The 18,735-nt window shown below is 43.6% G+C and overlaps 1 protein-coding gene and 1 non-coding gene across 3 annotated transcripts in view; both read left to right on the top strand.

Moving 5' to 3' along the window:
- Positions 1-18,735, top strand: part of GALNT10 (polypeptide N-acetylgalactosaminyltransferase 10) — a 122,317-nt gene that overhangs the window by 87,845 nt on the left and 15,737 nt on the right. For both annotated transcript variants that reach the window (XM_037906283.2, XM_043521622.1), the window contains exons 5-8: positions 1,057-1,242; positions 3,888-4,071; positions 4,975-5,092; positions 18,490-18,597. In XM_037906283.2, the coding sequence (XP_037762211.1) occupies positions 1,057-1,242; positions 3,888-4,071; positions 4,975-5,092; positions 18,490-18,597 (596 nt within the window). The remainder of the gene's footprint in view (positions 1-1,056; positions 1,243-3,887; positions 4,072-4,974; positions 5,093-18,489; positions 18,598-18,735) is intronic.
- Positions 10,605-10,793, top strand: LOC114019183. Its single transcript, XR_003564300.1, has one exon. It is a non-coding gene; the product is annotated as a U2 spliceosomal RNA (small nuclear RNA).

Below are 18,735 nucleotides of genomic sequence, written 5' to 3'. Positions count from 1 at the left end.
TGTCTTCTGTTCTCCCTTCTTATAGTATTTCTCTTTGAGAATCCTCTCCAGCTGGTGTTCAGGCGACCGCAAGTTTGTTTGCCAAGATGTAAATTTCTCTCTCACACCCCTCTTTCCTGCCAAAGAATGGCCACTTAACCCGGTAATAGTCCACTTGATTATATTGACACCTGGCTCAGGTACTGGCTAACCTTTTGTTTCTGAAGAACTGATTTGGGCTGCTTTTCTAAGCTTGGAGCATGTCTCAGCAATGTCATACAGCAGAATCTTATAACTTTGCGTACAATGTAGCTATATGCATTTTACCAGGATGATGATGATCAGTAGATTGAGTTTTCAAATGATATATCACAAGGCACATTTTGTACAAAATGAATCCTAGCTTTGTGAAAGTCGTGAACATAGGGGTAGTGTGTCACAATTGTGTGGCCCCATTACTGTAGCATCTGAATTGCAAACAGGTATTCAGTAATGATCTCTATACCTTCCCAGCTTGTAGAATCAACTTGACGAGGATTTTTTTTGCTTGTTTATATTTGTGTGAGAGTGGATGTGCTTTGTCTGCTTGAAGAAATTCAGGAAAAACTAATTCAGTAAGTGTTGTATACAATTCTGAAAGTGCTCTTTCTGTGCTTTTGTGGCATAGTGAGTTACTTAATCCAGATTCAGTTCCTGGAAAAACTTGGTCTCCTACTCTCATGAGCAACCCTGCTGTTGGTCAATAGTTCCATTGTTATCCCAAGGTTCTGTTAATTAGCTGTTGCTCTGTTGTGTGTTCTCTTGTCCCCTAGCTTCTTTCTAGTCTTAAGCTCCTCCATCCATTTGTTGTCCTCTTTGAGTTCATGGAAACTTCAGAGGTCCAGATCCATGAGCAAACTTTGAACCCACAGTTTAAAGATTACTCATACTTCTTCCATCTTGCCTGGACACTCTTTCCTATTAGTGCATTAGTTAAAGGCTGTTCAATACCATGTTCAAAAGACAGCTAACAACTAAGGAGGGAGCTACATCTTAAGGAGTGATTGTTACCTTCTTTAACTTTCCTCTTTTACCCAGAACATCTGAAGAAACGTTTGGAAGACTACATGGCCCAGTTCCCAAATGTCCGAATCCTGCGCACCAAGAAGAGAGAAGGGCTAATAAGAACTCGAATGCTGGGAGCCTCTGTGGCAATAGGAGATGTTATCACATTCTTGGATTCTCACTGCGAGGCCAATGTGAACTGGCTGCCACCTCTGCTAGGTAAGGAGGTTGTTTGAAGTGTTTCCCAAAACTGATCTTCAGGCTGGTAAAAAGCTGGTGACAGATGTCGGCATATGGTTTATTGTATGTCCAGGCTGCTGTCTTCTCATTCAGAAATGTCCAAAGGAGAAAATAAATGACTATCTGGAAAACTGACTTTCTAAAGAAAATCCTGGGAGAGCTGTCAGCAACCTGTAGTCTTCAGTACAATGCATTTCTCTATGCGAGAGTCATAAAACCCACAATTTCCCCCAAAACAGTTTTTTTGTTTAATTAAAAGCAGAGATCATGTTCTGTTACCCCCCACTAAGAGAACTCTTGCATAATTTATAGTTTGCTGGAAGAGCAAACCATTCATGTAGTCATTCAGCAGCTCGTAAAGAGAAATTAGTTGAAGGACATAAAGCTAAGCTTGTAGTTTTTAAATAGCTCTTGACTGTTTCTATGGAAATATATTTAATCTGCAAATGTGGAAAATCCTATTTTATGGATAATGTGAACTGCTGCTATGTACACCTAGAATGTGTGTGATCCTTTACAAAGTGGTCTTTAAAATAGTCTTTAACAGGATTGCAGTTTCATAAGGTGAATTCTTTCGCATGTATCTTATTAAATGGACAATGTTCTCTTTTTCAAGGGAACTGGCTTTTTTCCTGTGCATCTTAATTCTGACCTGCAGCACCCCACTCCCCTACTGATCTAATTCTGGACCTACCTTTCAGTGAGACTCTACTTGTGCCGAATTGCAAGTTAGTTTTGTGCAATGCCCAAATGGAAAGGAGGATGAGACCACTAACCTGGGTTTTTTGCATGTGACCAGTGCCAAGATTTGGACTCTGGACACTTGTAGGACCAGAAAGACTGTGCTTACTAAACCAGCCACATGACTTACAGCGCGCATCTGGGAGCATCCAGTTTACTTAAGGTTGCAATGCAGTTTTATATAGCATCTTTAATCCTGAAGAGTATCAGACTGCTCTACAAGCCTATTTCAAGTGACATATGTGCCATGGGAATGCAGCCAACTCTGGGGTGAAACATGGCATCTGTCTAGCAAATAATGACAGTAACACCAAGAGGTGAAAAAAATGTAGTCACAAACCGAAATGAAAAATTGTCATCTGGGTTCTCATATAGCAATGCTGTTACTTTCACGGCCCGTCAATTTGTGTCTGGTATTAATTCTGCATGGTGTAAAACATTTGCAACTTTCTGAGCCCCAGGGAATGGAAACAAAAGTCCAAATGCCTTTGAAATGAGAACATGTACAGTATGCTTTAATTTAAAAATATAAAACATTTTTGTTACAGATGTTCCTTGGAATCTACAATATATTATCTGTCACTTTGGTTCTTAAAGTTAACTTCTAGTTAAGAAAACTTGTTAATAAAATGAATATTGAAGTTCCAGATGTCTAGGTTGGAACTAATCCTGTCTCGGTATTTTTCAGCTGGAATTAAAGATTGAGGGGAGGCACAGATGTATGTTTCTAGAGCCTGCCAAGATTAGTTATGCCATTAGTCTGAATCACTTCCTGCCAGATTCTGGCACGACACTTCAAAGCTTATTGGGGTTAGGTGGCATAATGGGTTATTGCACTAGCTTTCAACCAGTGCAGAAGGGGTCACATTCAGGTCACTTGTTAAAATGAGTTTTGTGGGCTCTGCAAAGTCCTTAGAACATGTACAACAGTCTGTTTAGTCTGGCATTTTAAGTGGCAGGGGACCATTGAGAAGGGTGGGGAGTTATCCAGGTTTTTTGTTTCCATTTGTTTCCATTTCCATTTGTTTTTCTCTCACACCATTGGGTGGCTATTACCGGAGTAAGTGCCTAATTTTTCTATATCATGTACGTATAACTTATGATAAATTGATGTCATAAATACATATAACACCAGATATTTTGATGTGACATGGAGCCTTTGCCCAAGAGAAGATTTAGGATATGTCTACACTACAGTCATGGGATGTAACTGCAGCTCGTATAGACATACCTGAGCTAGCTTTAACCTGGCTAGCTCAGGTAATGGTGGTAGTAAAGCTGCAGCAGTGTGGGTTTCAATGCGGGCTGTACATGCTCCCCCAGAATCCTGGGTAATTACTTGGTTGACTAGCCCATGCTGACATCTGTATTGCTGTATCTTCACTGCCACCTGTATGCAAGCTAGCTAGATTAAAGCTAGCTCAGGTGTGTCTACAAAAGCTGCAGTTTCATCCTGTGATTGCAGTGCAGACTTGACCTTTTAGTTTGAGGGGAAATGATGGCACAGGTCAGAACTGAGGTGCACATTACCTGGAAAATATAATTCTAACCTAATTCTGGCCAATATAATTGGTTCCTCATGTTCATATATACTGAACCAACATGCAATTTTTAAGGAAAAAACAGAAAAACAACAAAGCAGAAAATTCACCCATTCTGTAATGAGACAGCTTCTCTAGATCTGAAGGTGTTTAGTGATGCATACAAGTTGGACTATGGTGGTATAATTCTAACTAGTTGTATGGTGGTGGTTCTGTGGTAATGAGATAAAGTAGACTCTTGTTTTAATATTGGCTTCATACCTGTAGATACTTTCCTTGTAACTATTGGTGAAAGGGGCCACTAGCTACATGCTTACTAATTTATTTCTCTGTGATCCTCAGACCGCATTGCACGGAACCGCAAGACTATTGTGTGCCCAATGATTGATGTAATTGACCATGACCACTTTGGATATGAGACCCAAGCTGGAGATGCGATGCGAGGGGCATTTGACTGGGAGATGTATTACAAGCGGATCCCTATCCCTCCTGAATTACAGAAACCTGATTCTAGTGACCCCTTTGAGTAAGTTGTTGAAATGCAGAGTGGTGACAGATGGCTAACAAAAGGTGCCCTGTTATAGGGTTGCTTATGCCTTGTTGTATGGGGAGTCACAAGTTGGTGGTAAACTACCTTCTGTTTCTAGCAGCTATTTATTTTGTTGGGTAATACGTTTCATTTAGACCAAGAACTGTGGACACAGTCTCCTCCTATGGCTGCTTTTTGGAAACCTAAACTCTGCAGAAGTTAAGTTAATGAAAATTGTAATGTCTAATGTAGTCATCTGTTACCAAGATCCTTGGAACATACGTTTGTGACATGACATTAGGGACACTAACAACTAACAAATAGCTCATATGTCATTCTCAGGTAAAACCCAGTAGAATAATTAGACCAATTCTGATGATTGTTGTGGATTACAGAAACAATCATTTGGGATCAAACTGTTTTGTTGTTGCTGTGCCTGCCAGCCTTAAAGGGCGATAGAATTGTGTCAAATTTCTGCATCAAAAAACTGAAGATCCACCTTTTGACTGCAAGCCCAAAAACTTACCAATCACGCTAGGAAACTTGATTTCTGGTCTCTTGCTTCCCAGGCTGGAAGGGCAAGGAGGACTGCATATGTAACATGTTGGGGGTCCCTCCAGAAGAGGGAATTCCTTGTGTCACTCAACAGTGAACCAAGTAGCCAATATGAGGAGTGGCGTTGACTGGTTCCGAAGGGAGCCCTGTCCAATCCTCCTGGGTTGCAAGGAGTGGGAAAGGGTTGTAAAGCAAGGACAACTGGTAGATGCTCTGACAGAGGTTGCAGAGGCACTAGGAGTGGGTGGTGAGAGAAATATTAATGGTATCTTGTTTTTCTTAATGTTCAGCTGAAACGCTGTATCTTGAATATGTTTGTAATACGGAGTCTGGTTTTTCCTTAAGGTCTCCTGTAATGGCTGGAGGACTGTTTGCAGTCGATAGAAAGTGGTTCTGGGAGCTGGGAGGGTATGATGCAGGTCTGGAGATATGGGGAGGAGAACAGTATGAAATATCCTTTAAGGTGAGCTATGTTCTCTGAAAATTACTTTTGCTTTGAAAAGATCTTGAAAACTAAGAAGCTCTCTGAGGTATGGAGCAAAAGTTATCTCTTGTGTGTATATAACAAGACGTTCAAAAGGTATGGGTGGTTGTAAGTAGGGATAGCACTGTCATGAATTAAACTGGCTAAGACACAGAAAACAAAGCATTAGTGATAGTCAATTTGAAATGTGACAAAATATTACCTGTGTGGTGCCACAGGGTCCATTTTAGGACCAGTATTCAATATAAGCAAGGCCTGCAGTTCCACCTATTAGTAAGGTTGCTTGACATTTCTCATTACAAGGTCCTGTTTTCAGTTGCATATAACTTTCTCAAACTTTAATCGTTTGTGCTGGAATTTTCCATGCCAGGGTATCTTCCTTAGGATGATGTTTTCTGGAAAATTCTAGCCAAAATAGTTCAGTTGTGTTCAAGAACAAGGTTAGGGGGAAATACATTTTGCCCATGTTGTTTAAAACAGGTGTCTGGCAGCGTTTTCTTTGAAAAGTTCTAGTGTCCCTGTGCTCTGGAACAGGACTTGACGGATGTACTTTTGGGGTGTATTTTCACAAGGAGAGCAAAGCTGGCCAAGTTATAAGCCTTTGAAAAATCACAGATCTCCGACTTTGGTTTTTAGTAGCTAAAATTTCCAGAGATTCCATCCTCATTGAGCATGCTCCATTCCCTCACAGCTGCTAGTGCTGACCATACTGCGTATGTACCATCTCCACAGAATAGATGAGTGTGCCCCCTCCAGGCCAGGGCTACAGGAGCGAAGCTGGGCTTCTCCTGTAATGGTTGCTACCAGCCGCTGCAGGCCAAAATGGGGCTGTGTACTGGAATTGAGAGCAGGGAGTCTGTCTCCTGTGTACTCAGTGGTACCCCCTTCTGGAGAATAAAGCCATTTGAGTTGAATGCAGAGGAGACAAAAGCTGAACCGGGGAGGGAAGGAAGTAGATTGGGACTGGAGGAGATGGAGGGAGGGGAGCTGGTGAGAAAAATGCGGGAGGAATGTGTGAACACTGAGATTGGATGAGGAGAGGTGTGGAGACTGGGACTGGCTGGACAAGGAGACGAACTTGGAATCAGTGGGGGGATGAAAGGAAGGGGAACCTTCCAACTTTATCGGGAAAGGACGCAGTTAGTCCTACAGACAGCCTCCTTAACCTGATTCATTTCTAGAGGGGGCCCATCGTGTGCATTGAATGAGGCAGAGGTCCTGTGGAAAAAGTAGTGTGCGGTCATGTAATTAGACTAACATAATGCATAAACACAAGGGGGCTGAACTGAGATTGCACAGACAACTTTAATTCTGGCCTTTCCTAACTCCTGGGTGCTTGTCTGTGCAACTGCAGTGTGTTTGTTCTCTCTCTCTCTCTCTGTGTATGTCATACTGGATTGGAAAATACTGAACAGGATGCCTCTCTCTAAATCAATAGTACACATTCATCTAAAACCGGGTTTCTCAACCTGCAGGGGGTGGTCCAAAATAGGGTTGACAATATGCACCAAAAGAATTGCCAGCTGTTCTGGTCCCACGGGTCTGGCTGGGCTTTGTTCCCTACTCCGGACGTTGCAACTTGTGCTTGGATCACAGTGACGCTCGTTTGACCCCGATCGTGACGGGAGGCTGGCCAGGCCAGATTTTGAGTGATGTCTCCATGTGCCAGATTACCATGCCACTCACAGGAATGTGGGGGTTGGGCCAAACCTGAGCGGCACTGCCACCCTAGTGGTCGCAATGTCCTGAGTGGGGAGCTGAGCCCAGCCAGCCACACGGGACTGGAGCTGTAAGAACAGTTAATGCAGGGGGGCCACTTAGATGGGGTGAGCAGTTACCAGCCCCCTGTGCTTCATGCCACCTGTTCGCTTTCGGAAGGGTTCCCTGGGAGTTGAGTGGGGGAGGGCAGGCATTGAAGGGATCAGTGGCGGCAGCACCGGTTGTGCCTATCCTATTGTCCGGAGCTGCAAGACCAGGATGAGGAGGCCGCTGCTGCTCTGGGCTCCTTCCTGACAGCATGGGGCTGGGGCAGGGGATCTTCGGTGGCGGCCGCTAAGGAAGGGGCTCTGTGCTAATTCTCAGGCTCCCTCTGTGACATGGACGCTGCCTGGCCCTGGAGAGATTCCCTGCTCCCCAGGAGGTGCGGGGGAAGCTGCCACTCATGGGGTCCCCTCAGCCGCAGCATTCACCTTCCCTGCAACCCTGGCACTAGCACAGCCCATTTCCCCCTGTCCACAGAGTCTGCTGAGCCATCCCCTCCCTGGGAGGAGGGAGAAGAGAATGGGGAGCCTGGTAACCAAGCTCTAACAGAGGGTGGTTTCCTCTGGGGTCTCTGCACCCTGGTGTGTGGGCAGCTCCGGGGGCCACTGGGGGAACTGTTGCCTCTGGCTCTTCCTCAGAGGGGCTCAAACAGCTGAATCAGGTAGTGGCGGCAACGGTGTGGGGTGGGGGGGAGAAGCCCAGAGTGGAGCGATGTGGGGCTTTGAGGGAGGCAGAATCGTCAGGATCTTCACCCCACCTTGGAGGCTGCGCCTCAGAACTAGGAGCTGCTTGGAGCCAAAGTGCCCCAACAGCAGCACCTACTGCTGATGGGTTAAAGGACCGCATTTCACCATGAAATCAAGCTGATCATCTCTCCTCTGCCAAACTCCCCTCTTCTTATGGCCCTTGTCTTCTCACCCACTTTTTCTCTCTCTCCTTTATCTCTATTGTTCTTCTGACCCCACACCCTTATCCAGGAAACAGCTGCAGCTTACTTAAAATGGTAACCACAAGACGGGATCCAGATTATTTTTTGGGTGCCTATCTATATACAAATAGCTGGAAAACTTCAGGGGGTGGGAGTGGAAATGTGGGTAAAGCGGGAGGCAGACATAAGAATCTGGCCCAGAGTTCATACCAGAACTGGAGAAGATTATCTAAATCATTTCTGGCGTCATAATGTTCTCTGCCATTTCAAAAAATTCAAGAGCTTCCTCAGACCTAAGTGGTCCCTGAGCCTCCACTGACAGTTGCACCCTCCCCCCATTGAAATCTGAAATTGTGCCCCTTCAGGGGGTGAGTGCAGGATGGGTACTGCAAACCAAACCCTGCCCCTTCTCCCGCCATTGAAAGACTTGTATACGACAAGGGATTGAAAAGATTGAGACTTGGTGTAAAGGGCAGAGCAAAGAGCATAGGTGAGGTATAAAAAAGTGGATGGCATAAGAAAAGGGAGATAGGAGCCTGCTATTTTCCATGATACACGTACAAGAGACCATCAAGGAGCCTGCCACTTAAAACTGATAAAAAGAGAATGTGTTTATGCACAACACAAATAATTAACTGGTGGACCTCAGTGCCACCGTACATCAGTAAGACCAGGAGTTTGGTAGGATTCATAAGAGGGTTAGATATATACATGGACAGTAAGAACATAGTTATATTGCAATTTTTTTACCTCTAAATATAAACTGTCATGCTTCAGGGCACAAACTGAGATCTGATGTGTATTAGGAAGACGTTTCTCCTTGCTATGAGGTTTCTTGCATTTCCTCTGAAGTGCCCAGCTGCTGCCAAAGGCCAGATGCTGGTCTTGATGGAGAACTGGTCTAATCCAGGATGGCAGTGCGTATGTTTTTGAGGCTCTGACAATGGTAGTTTCATATGAATGAGGCTATTTTTTATCCCAGTTGTGACTGTTAAACTCTTAGACATTTGAGGATGACATAAGGAGAGACACTATTGGCCATGCTTTAATGCTGTTGAGATACCTACATCTTTTGTAATCTTCCATTCTTCTGAAGCCATGGAAGCGTGTGAAAATTCTCACCTCCCACGTTGATATGTTTTCTCCTTACTGACATCTGCAGAACTCTGGCTTCACTTTTTCTCATTGTAGAACTCATTAAGAATGTTGGATCAGTAGACTCTGATGAGTGAAGTCGCCTTTTCACAGAACAGGCACAGTATGGGCAATGGCTTTGCAGACGTCTCCACACTTAACGGTTGGTTGTTTCAGTCCTGGTTTAGAGAAGCCAGAGGTGGGGATGGTTGAGTCTCAAACCAAGCACCCTGACTGCTAAGAGCTAGACTAAGACTGCTCTCATTTTGCATAAGCCCCAAACATTTGGGTGACTGATTTAAGTGACTGATGGTGATGACTCACCTGGCTTGGGGAAGGTTCTGTTAACCACTGCTGATTGCCTGAGCCCAAGACATGGGTCTGCGTGGCGCATGAATTTGCTGAGCAAAAATGGTGTCACTGCAACCCATGAGACTCCTGTTACCTTTGTAGCCATGAAATCATGCATCCTGAGATATCTTCTGTGAATCTGGAAGTGGCAGTGGATTTCACAGACAGAGGGAATTAATTTTTAAAGGTTAGTTAAAATGTATTTCTGTACAGAAGGCCCCTTTATGCCCTAGAGGGAATTCAACCCCATATCTGTGTTTAACTCAGTGGTGGTTTAATTTGCAATTTTCCTTTAACAGTTTGCATGAGCATTTTGATTCTTATAGTCCTAGGGGCTACTGAAAGAAACTGGCTGGCGTCAGTATGGGTCCAACAGATGGTAGCAATGACCATGAAACAATGCATAGTTCAGCTTAGGCAGCCAGAGTCCCTGCTCCAGTTCATATCTTATTTGTTTCTTTCACCAAGTAGTTTCACAAATGTGCACGACTTTATGCTGTTTAAAGACCTATCAGACTCTGTTCATCTGGCAGTTACCACTCCATAAATGATACTGTCCTCCCATTGTTTATTTACAAAAGGCTAAGTAATAAAGCCATATTGGAGGTCTCTTGTCCTCTCTGCTGGGCGGGGGGTAGAATCTCCCCTTGGAGATTCCATTACAGTTGGATCCATTTATCCCTTTCAGTGTTGTGTAATGAAATTGTGTAATATTGTAATTCTCTGCAGGAGAGGGCAGAGGCAGCATTCATCTTCTTTCTCTTGGTCCCCTTTTGAAAATGCTGGTTTCCAAGAGCGATGACAGTGGCTATGCAATCCCTTTGTGTCTCTCATGCTGCAGCAGTCACACTGCTTGATCTACAGGAAACAAGACTCCTTCATTCATCTGTTTGCTTATTCTCTCTGAAACGCAGAGTGTTTTATTTCAGTCCAGAGATGGTAATTTATGAAGGGCTAAATTTACTCTAATCTCAGCAAAGACCCTTTTTTCTTTCATTTTAACTGAAAGAGGCTCATTGTATTTCAGAAATTAAGATAAATTGATACATTCATCTATGGCTCATAGATTTAATAATTGTGCTGGAATTACAAGAATAGAAGGTTTGTTCATAATAGAGACATGCAGATAGAATTCTGAAGCTATGAAATTTCTTGGCAAAAGGGAGATTGTCAGATAATTAAGGCCCTGATTTTAAAGTTAAGGTACGTACCTTCGGATTATTTATTATTAGGCTCAGCAGACTTCGCTTTTGTTTTTATAATTTCAACAGATTTGGTTTTTTATCTGTTAAATTCTTCTTTTGAGTGCTTGTTCATATTGCGTCTCGGTCTGTGTAGCTAAGATCAAGTGTAGTATCTGTTCTTAACCATTTAATATCTGATATGTCCATTCCAGTGTAGGTATGTGCTTGCCCCAAGCACTGCCGCCAGAAAGTTTTCCCTCAGTGGTATCTGTTGAGTTGGCACTGGTGCCCCCTGGGGTCACACGCTAATAGCGCTCGTATAAAGGGTCCCTACAGCCCCCTCAGTTCCTTCTTGCTGGCTAACCCTGACAGGGGTGGGGGGTTGGAATGGACATGAGCAACGCATTTCGAAGGACAACAGTTATGGAAGGTGTCATAAATATAAAGGGAAGGGTAAACACCTTTAAATCCTTCCTGGCCAGAGGAAAAACCCTTTCACCTGTAAAGGGTTAAGAAGTTAAGATAACCTCGCTGGCACCTGACCAAAGTGACCAATGAGAAGACAAGATACTTTCAAAGCTGGAGGCGGGGGAAACAAAGGGTTCTCTCTGTCTGTGTGATGCTTTTGCTGGGACCAGAGCAGGAATGCAGGTCAGAACTCCTGTAAAGAGTTAGTAAGCAATCTAATTAGATATGCATTAGATTCTGTTTTGTTTAAATGGCTGATACATTCCATTCAGCACAACTTATTTTATGTTCCTGGTTTTGTGTCTTTTTGTAACTTAAGGTTTTGCCTCGAGGGATTTTCTGTGTTTTGAATCGGATTACCCTGTAAGGTATTTACCATCCTGATTTTACAGAGGTGATTCTTTTACTTTTTCTTAAATTAAAATTCTTCTTTTAAGAACCTGATTGCTTTTCACTGTTCTTAAGATCCACGGGTTTGGGTCTGTTCACCTATGCAAACTGGTGAGGATTTTTATCAAGCCTTCCCCAGGAAAGGGGGTGTAGTGCTTGGGAGGGGGGGAACGTTTCCAAGTGGGCACTTCCCCTGTTCTTTGTATAACACTTAGGTGGTGGCAGCTTTTAACCTAAGCTGGTAAGAGTAAGCTTAGGGGGTCTTTCATGCAGGTCCCCACATCTGTACCCTAGAGTTCAGAGTGGGGAAGGAACCTTGACAGAAGGTTAGTAACCATTTTTTCTTCTTTGAGTGCTTGCTCATGTCCATTCCAATGTAGGTGACTCCCAAGCAGTAGTGCAGGTGGAGGGTTCGGGGTTTACTGACACACTGATTGTAACACAGCTCGGCCACTCTCAAGCTGACTGTACCTTGTACCAAGCCAGTGTTGTACTAAATAGCAGAGCAGGCTCATGGACACAGTGATGGTGGAATGAGGGAGTAGAAAATGAGGGAGTGGAGAAAGGGAGTGGAAATTGGCATTTTCTGTGCTTATGTTTGGTGAAAAATATCATTGGTGGCTGGATTTTTGTTCTTAAATAGAGAAAAACCACAAATCTTAAATAGCAGAAAGTAATTGACCCTCATTCCAGTCAGATCCCTGTTTGCAGTCAAAACATCACACACTGACCTCCTAGCTGGCTTCCTTTTCCTATGATTTCCTCCATTTCTTAAAACAGACAGGAATTGCTACACAAAGGCTAGTAAGCTATCTGTCTGTCCCAATATTCAGTCTCCTGTAGTAGCCAAGAGGAAAATGTTTTTTTAAAAAAAATTCTCCCTTCCTGTTTTTCTGTTCTCCCCCACCAGTCAGAGGAATGTGTATCCTTGCACCAACTTGCATAATACAGTACCCCCACAGTGTCAGCCATTCCCATGCAAGGGAACCTAGATACTACAATGATGAGGGCCCTAGAAATACCTCTTCTGCTTCCCTTTTGTTAGTAAGGCTACGTCTACACTACCACTTTTGTCTGTATAACTTATGTTGCCGTCAGGGAGGTGAAAAAACCACACACCCAAGCGACATAAGTTGCATGGACAGAAGGGCCGATGTGGACAGCGCTGTCAGTGGGAGAGCTCTCACCTGCACAGAGCGGCTACACGAGCGATCTTACAGCGGAACAGTTGCAGCAGGACAGCTGTGCCGCTGTAACCTCGCTAGTGTAGATATGGCCATGCTGTAGTGCCCTTGCTGTCCTATCTCCTTACCTCGTCACAGATAATGCCTCTTGTGTTCATTCTTGTGATCACAAATTGCTGTGCTTCGCTAAGCCCTTCTCCAGAAGCATCAAATGTGAACGCTTTCCCAATTTCCACAGCATGAACCAGGTTGCATGTTTTACAATAAGTCCAAATACTCCGCAGTTGCCATCTGCATGATTAATGTCTGGGCTTCCCTCCTGCCACCCCGCCTCCTACGTTAGCAGCACGGTTCTGATTTACGTTTCACCGCTGGCCCCGCTGCAGGTGCTCAGCATAGGGCGCAGCTGCAAAGGGGTTGCATCTGACAATGTTGCTAGTTTTATTGCTCTAATTAGCACTCATTGTGAGCCTTCGCTGCTTATTCTGAGCATGTATTCAGGCAGCTCTCCAGCAGCTCACATGTTTGCCCACAGTGAAACAGGCCCGGCATTCTACTGCTTTCTCTTAAGTCAGGGCAGAATACTTAATTCTGGAGGGGCTCGGGTTTGGATAAAGGGCAGCCTCTTTCCCATCTCCCACTCCTTTGAATGCAGAGTTGATCTCCGTCTGTCACCTAGCATTGCGGTCTCTATTCATCCCTGGCTACCAAATGAAGCCTGGATCAGGCGGCAAACTAGTTTCCTACCAAAGACCAGCAGGAAGGTGGAAAACACCCCAAAAGGGGATTACTGGACATGGCTGTTGTCGCTATGTCAGATACTCCAGACGGGGGGAAGGGTCCCCACCGATGATGACTGCTGCAGTAGGGGAGTGCTTTGTGCAGAGTCACACACAATTCCAAAGTTCTTTTTGCTATCTTAATCCCCTCTAGAGAAATAAGTTGCAGCTTTGGTGGTGGCTGATGCTCACAGTAAGTGGGGCTGAGATCTACTCATTTGCTCTTTCCTGTTGCTTCCTTTGCTCTTACCTCCTTCTTCCTATACAGAGAACTCCCTGATCTATCCACTGCCTCCTTTCTCTGCCACCTGCCTCAGAGACAGCAACCCACTCTCCTCTCCACCCACTTGTCCCTTCCTTTCCTTACTCCCCTTGTAGATAGTAGAAGGTTGGCTTTCTTTCCAAGGTCTGGCTGATCCCTTTGCTGCTTCCCAGTTCTCCGTGGGGCAGCATGTTGTCTTTCTGGCACATTCTCTGGAAATTGTAGACTTTGTATATCCAAATAATTTGGAATTATGCTCTAACAGTACTGTTTTTTTTCCTAACGTATTGTACAACATTGCTACTTGGAGCAGCAGAAAGAGAACGTACTAGCATAATGTGAGGATAGTGGAGAAGGGGTGAAATATTACTTTGTTTCCCTATCATATTCCATCAGAAGTTCTAAATTGCTTTACAGATGGTGAATGAAGCATTACAGTCTGGCAGAGAATACTGGGATAATATTATCTATCTTAGAGTTAATCTGCCTAGGATCACACAGCCAGGGGTGAGAAATCCTGGCCCCATTGCAGTCAGTTGCAAAACTCCCATTGACTTCACTGGGGCCAGGATTTCACCCCAGTTCTCCTGATGCCAGACCCCACCTTCCCTCAAAACCCAGGATTGCAGTAGTTGTGAATATTTATTTCCATTATTCTGGAAAGAGATCTGATTAGATCACCAGATGAGTTACTGGCTCCCCTGACTGGCTTTATCTGTAGTCCTCCAGGAGCTTTAGTGATGGCTTCTAGAACCTTAAAGCTCATCTAATCAAAATGAAACTTTGATATCTACTGTCATGGTAGCCAGGGAAGACAGGAAGCTCCACATTATATCAACTCTACTCAGAATAAACACAGAACCACCCCCAGCTATGTTTTGTCAACAAATCATGACAGACATTCTTGTGAAGGCACGTGGTTTTGCCTTACAGAAAAAGAAAGTTGTCTCGGCACTTTTTAAAATGGTGTATTTTTAGTGTTGTGTTGTCTCATACAGATTAACTGTATTCCTCACCTAAAACCAACTAACATGGGTAATTGATTTCATCCATTCTCTCAGCTGGCACACAGCTATTTTGAATTTTTGTCCTGCAGTTATTACTTGACAAACCCTTGATTATGTTTTTCCTTCAATACTAACTTTCTAATTCTTTCTGTTAGCCATGTTTTGCTGATGCATGTCACACTTTTTTCCCCCCTTTCCTCCAGTTTTATAGATAAGAGCTGGTAATTGTCTTCATGGAGGCTGTAATGAATTCTGTCATCACACAAAGAAGCTTGCTAATAAAACAAATCAAAGCAGCAATGAAAATGAATGAGAAGCATGCTTTAAAATTAGATTTGTACTACTTGAATGCCACATTGTCACCTACAGAATGAGGAAATATTTAAAAGGCACCAAAAGCTGAGCTGGATATATTTGAAAGCTCCTTGTGGTATGTCAGTAGGACTCACAAAGCTTGCAGCTTTATTCCCAGAGTGCTGCAATTGCACAAAAATCAGTAGGCAGCCAAATGTTTTAAATTGTGGTCCAAAAAGTGGATATAGAAATTACCATCTTTATGTTCCCTGTTCTTTCAGCAATTTACTTGGCTTAATAGTCTGTCTCCTCTTGGGATCTTTTGTAATGACGTCGTCTTCTGTGATTGTAATCTTCTCTGATGCCAGGTGATTTCTTACATCAATGATACTGATACTTTACACCCTTGTAAAGTGCTTTGAGATCTACTGATGAAAAGTGCTATGTAAGAGCTCGGAATGACTAACCCTATTTCTCTGTTCTGTGTAGGTTCTCACACCCTGTTCCCCCCTGCCCCCCCATAGTATCTGAGTGCTATCCAAAAATTGTAAATCTATGGCCTGCCTTAGCTCATCTGGCAAGGGTGTTCCATGGCAGCTGATCTTATTCCTACTGACTGCACAGTGCCTGAGTCCGTGGTCCCAGAAGGGAAAAGAGTCTTTGGATAGCTTGGTCCCAGAGCACTGAGAGTCTTGAAGATTAAGACCAGGACTTGGTAGCTCATGGGCAGATAGTGCATGGATCCAAGCCCCAAAGTGATGTGCTCCTGTCAATCTGCATGTTATAAGGTGGCAGCTGTATTCTGAACCAATGGAGGTTCCTTAGATTCTGTGGATTCACCCACAAGTATGATGTGTTATAACAATCTACTGTGGCTGGCATGTGCATGATCACTATGGCCAGACCTGAGTCTGACAAGATGGGATGCAGTCTTCTGTCCAGCTGGAGAAACTTTACATTCCTGTTATTGCTGTGTGGGTGACCTGTTTTAGGAGTCCAAGGATGGTGTTATCTTGGAGGCTCTAGGGCACATGCACTTTGCTCTCTTGCTCTCTTTTTCCCTTTCATATCTCCCACACGTGGTGAAGGTGAGGCAGTAGGAGCTGTGAGGTGGAGAGGAGATGAGTGAATGTAGGGCATGGAATGATGAGGCAGAAGAATGAGTCAATGGAGAGGGAATAGGGGTGTAGTAGTTTTAAAAAAAAAGTGGGTAAATTAATCTAAATTAAATTCCATATTCCCTAAATGAGAAGTGGATAAACTCATTTACTTGAGTTTATCCTCGACTACGCTGCTGGGGGTGGGAGAGACTGCTTATACATTTTAAACTTGTGTTCCAGCAGTCCTTTTATCTGCACGCAATGCTAATGCCCTGGGATGAGGAAGAGCACAGCTGGTGTAGCCTCCCACAGGAGAAATGCCATAGGTAGAAGCAAGGTGCCATTATTTCCTGGCCTTAGTGGCTCCTTCAGCCTTACTGATCACTAAAGCTCTGCAGGCTTTCCCTGGCTCCGAAGACTCTGCAGTCCTCCTCCCAGTGCAGATAGTCTGTGTAACTCGTAAATTCCAGGTTTCTCTCGCTGCTTCTGCAGCCATCCTTGCTTCCCAACCAAGTTCCATACATTGAATCCTGCTTTCTGCCCCAAAAGCCTTGCAGAGCTGCTGAAGCCCTTTGCAGATCTGCATTATGTGGGCTTAAAATATCACTGTATAATACTGAATACTTGGTCCCTTGGTCAATAGAACTTCTGAGATATCCAAGCAGTGAAATCCTATCCCAGCCACTGCTGCAACCTGCCACTAACGTAACTTGTATTGCACTGGAGTTAGAGTAAGGAGTACCACTCTAATAGTACCGGTAGAAAGGACAACTGAAAGCACTCCAAGTTAAATGGAGTACAGACTTTAGTCATCTGCAGTAACTATCCTGTCCTCTCAAGATATAACAGTAATTAAAAAGTACTAAAGGAACAAAAATCCATAGACCAGAGTTTCAGTCAAAATTCCTTTTTGTATTCTTTACAATAATAAACATTTGATTAAAGTATTCTGGGTTAGTGGAATTCTGGTCTCAGGAAACTGTGATAATATGAAGAGATGAAACTTCATTAAGCTATACACATGAAATGACAATGATTATTAAATGGCTAGGGGCCAGTAGATAGAGATGAAACTCCAAAGGACTTTGGTGTTATAACTAGTAATTATGCAGCAGCCTTGGCCAAATATTTCATTCCCTTACTAAATATTTAATATTGTAGCCATAGAATATTAATGAATTGCCTTCTCTGCATGAAGCTGTTGACTAAATTCATTGTACAGTGAATTGCAGGAGTCCAAATTAACCATGATAATGGCGTGGACCAATAACGCTACCTTAGCTTGCAGGCCAGTGGTCACCATCTTGTAATATTTATATATCTCACATATAGTGCTTTTCGGTACTGAGGGGGGGATTTGGGTATTAAATCAAGGGCAAGATAATGTCAAGTGTCTCCTACTAAATGAAAGCAGGAGAAAATAGAAGAAGCTGTTTGAAGATCAATAGGAACCAGGAATCTACCTAATGGAGCCTCCGTCAGGTAGTTAAATGTTTGTCTGCCCCTCCTTTGCTAAGACAAGCACTTTATTTTAATTAAAAAAAGCCAACTGAGTCGGAAGCTAGTCCTCTTAAAGTGCAATATCCTATTTTTAACTTATAGATTAGATGTTCTCTGATTGGCTGAAGCTCCTAAATGTATTCCTTAAACCTACTGGAATGCATTTACTCACTGGTACAGAGAGCAGCATTCACTCTTTCATTCACTTAGTCAGGCAAAAAGATTACATCCGCATTAATCTAGGTATAAAAGAAAGATGTTAAAGGATGATGGCACAGAATCAATGTCTCTGCATGGAAAACAAACTTCTTGGCCTCACCTTGACACTAATCAGGCATCAGGTCATTATTCTGCAACTAATGCTCTATTCCATTGACTTTCTCTTACTTTTTTTAAAATGTAATTGTTTTCACCAGACAGGGACTTCCACTAATTGGAGGGCTGCAGAAGCTAGGAGTGTGTCTCTGCATTAAAAGCATAACATTGATCTCCTAGACCTAGACTTTGCTCTGATACCCAGCGACAGTACAAAAGCATGGGAGCCAGTATTTTCTGGTTTGAAGCTTAGGCAGGTTTGCGAATAATTCCATCAAGAGTGTTTGTGTAGCACATGATCTGACCTATAGTGTTCCCCCCCCCAAGTTACTTTTGGAGCTCTTGCCTGACGCAGAGCACAGGATTTGGCATGGGGATCCAATTTTTAATCCCTGTGTGGAATAATACACCATTTCACTTTAATTTGGGAAATAATCTGTGTCGGAGCTGTGCTGTTCAGAAAGAATCCTTTGCTTTTTCCCACCCGATGACCAAGGATCTAAAGAGCATCTCTACAGCCAATATGCTAATCTTTTGGCTAAACTGAAAGATGCCCGACTGAGCAGCCAGCAATCAGGTTTGAAGTTAGTATTTGAGGGACAGGCTGAATCAGTCTTTAAAGTACAAAGCTTCCATAAATCTTCCTATATTGAACATTTTTTGCTTTTCAACTGAAGTGAATTCCGATTGTGTATCTGTCCCTCTCTGCTATCCTACAGGTGTGGATGTGTGGGGGTCGCATGGAAGATATCCCTTGCTCCCGAGTGGGTCATATCTACAGGAAATACGTTCCTTACAAGGTTCCAACAGGAGTCAGCCTGGCGAGGGTAAGTGTTTTTCTAAATAACCTTCCTTTGCAACTTTAGAGGCCCAGGGACAGGCATGTTGAGGACTCCACAAGCCTCAACCCTCCCTATCTTGTATCATGCTTAGAGATGGGAAAAGACCTACTGGCTTAGCAAATT

The sequence above is a fragment of the Chelonia mydas genome, chromosome 8 (genome assembly GCF_015237465.2).
Source record: "Chelonia mydas isolate rCheMyd1 chromosome 8, rCheMyd1.pri.v2, whole genome shotgun sequence".
NCBI classification, from domain to species: domain Eukaryota; kingdom Metazoa; phylum Chordata; order Testudines; family Cheloniidae; genus Chelonia; species Chelonia mydas.
Note: the sequence above shows the minus strand (reverse complement) of the source record. Positions and strands in the feature narration are given on the sequence as shown.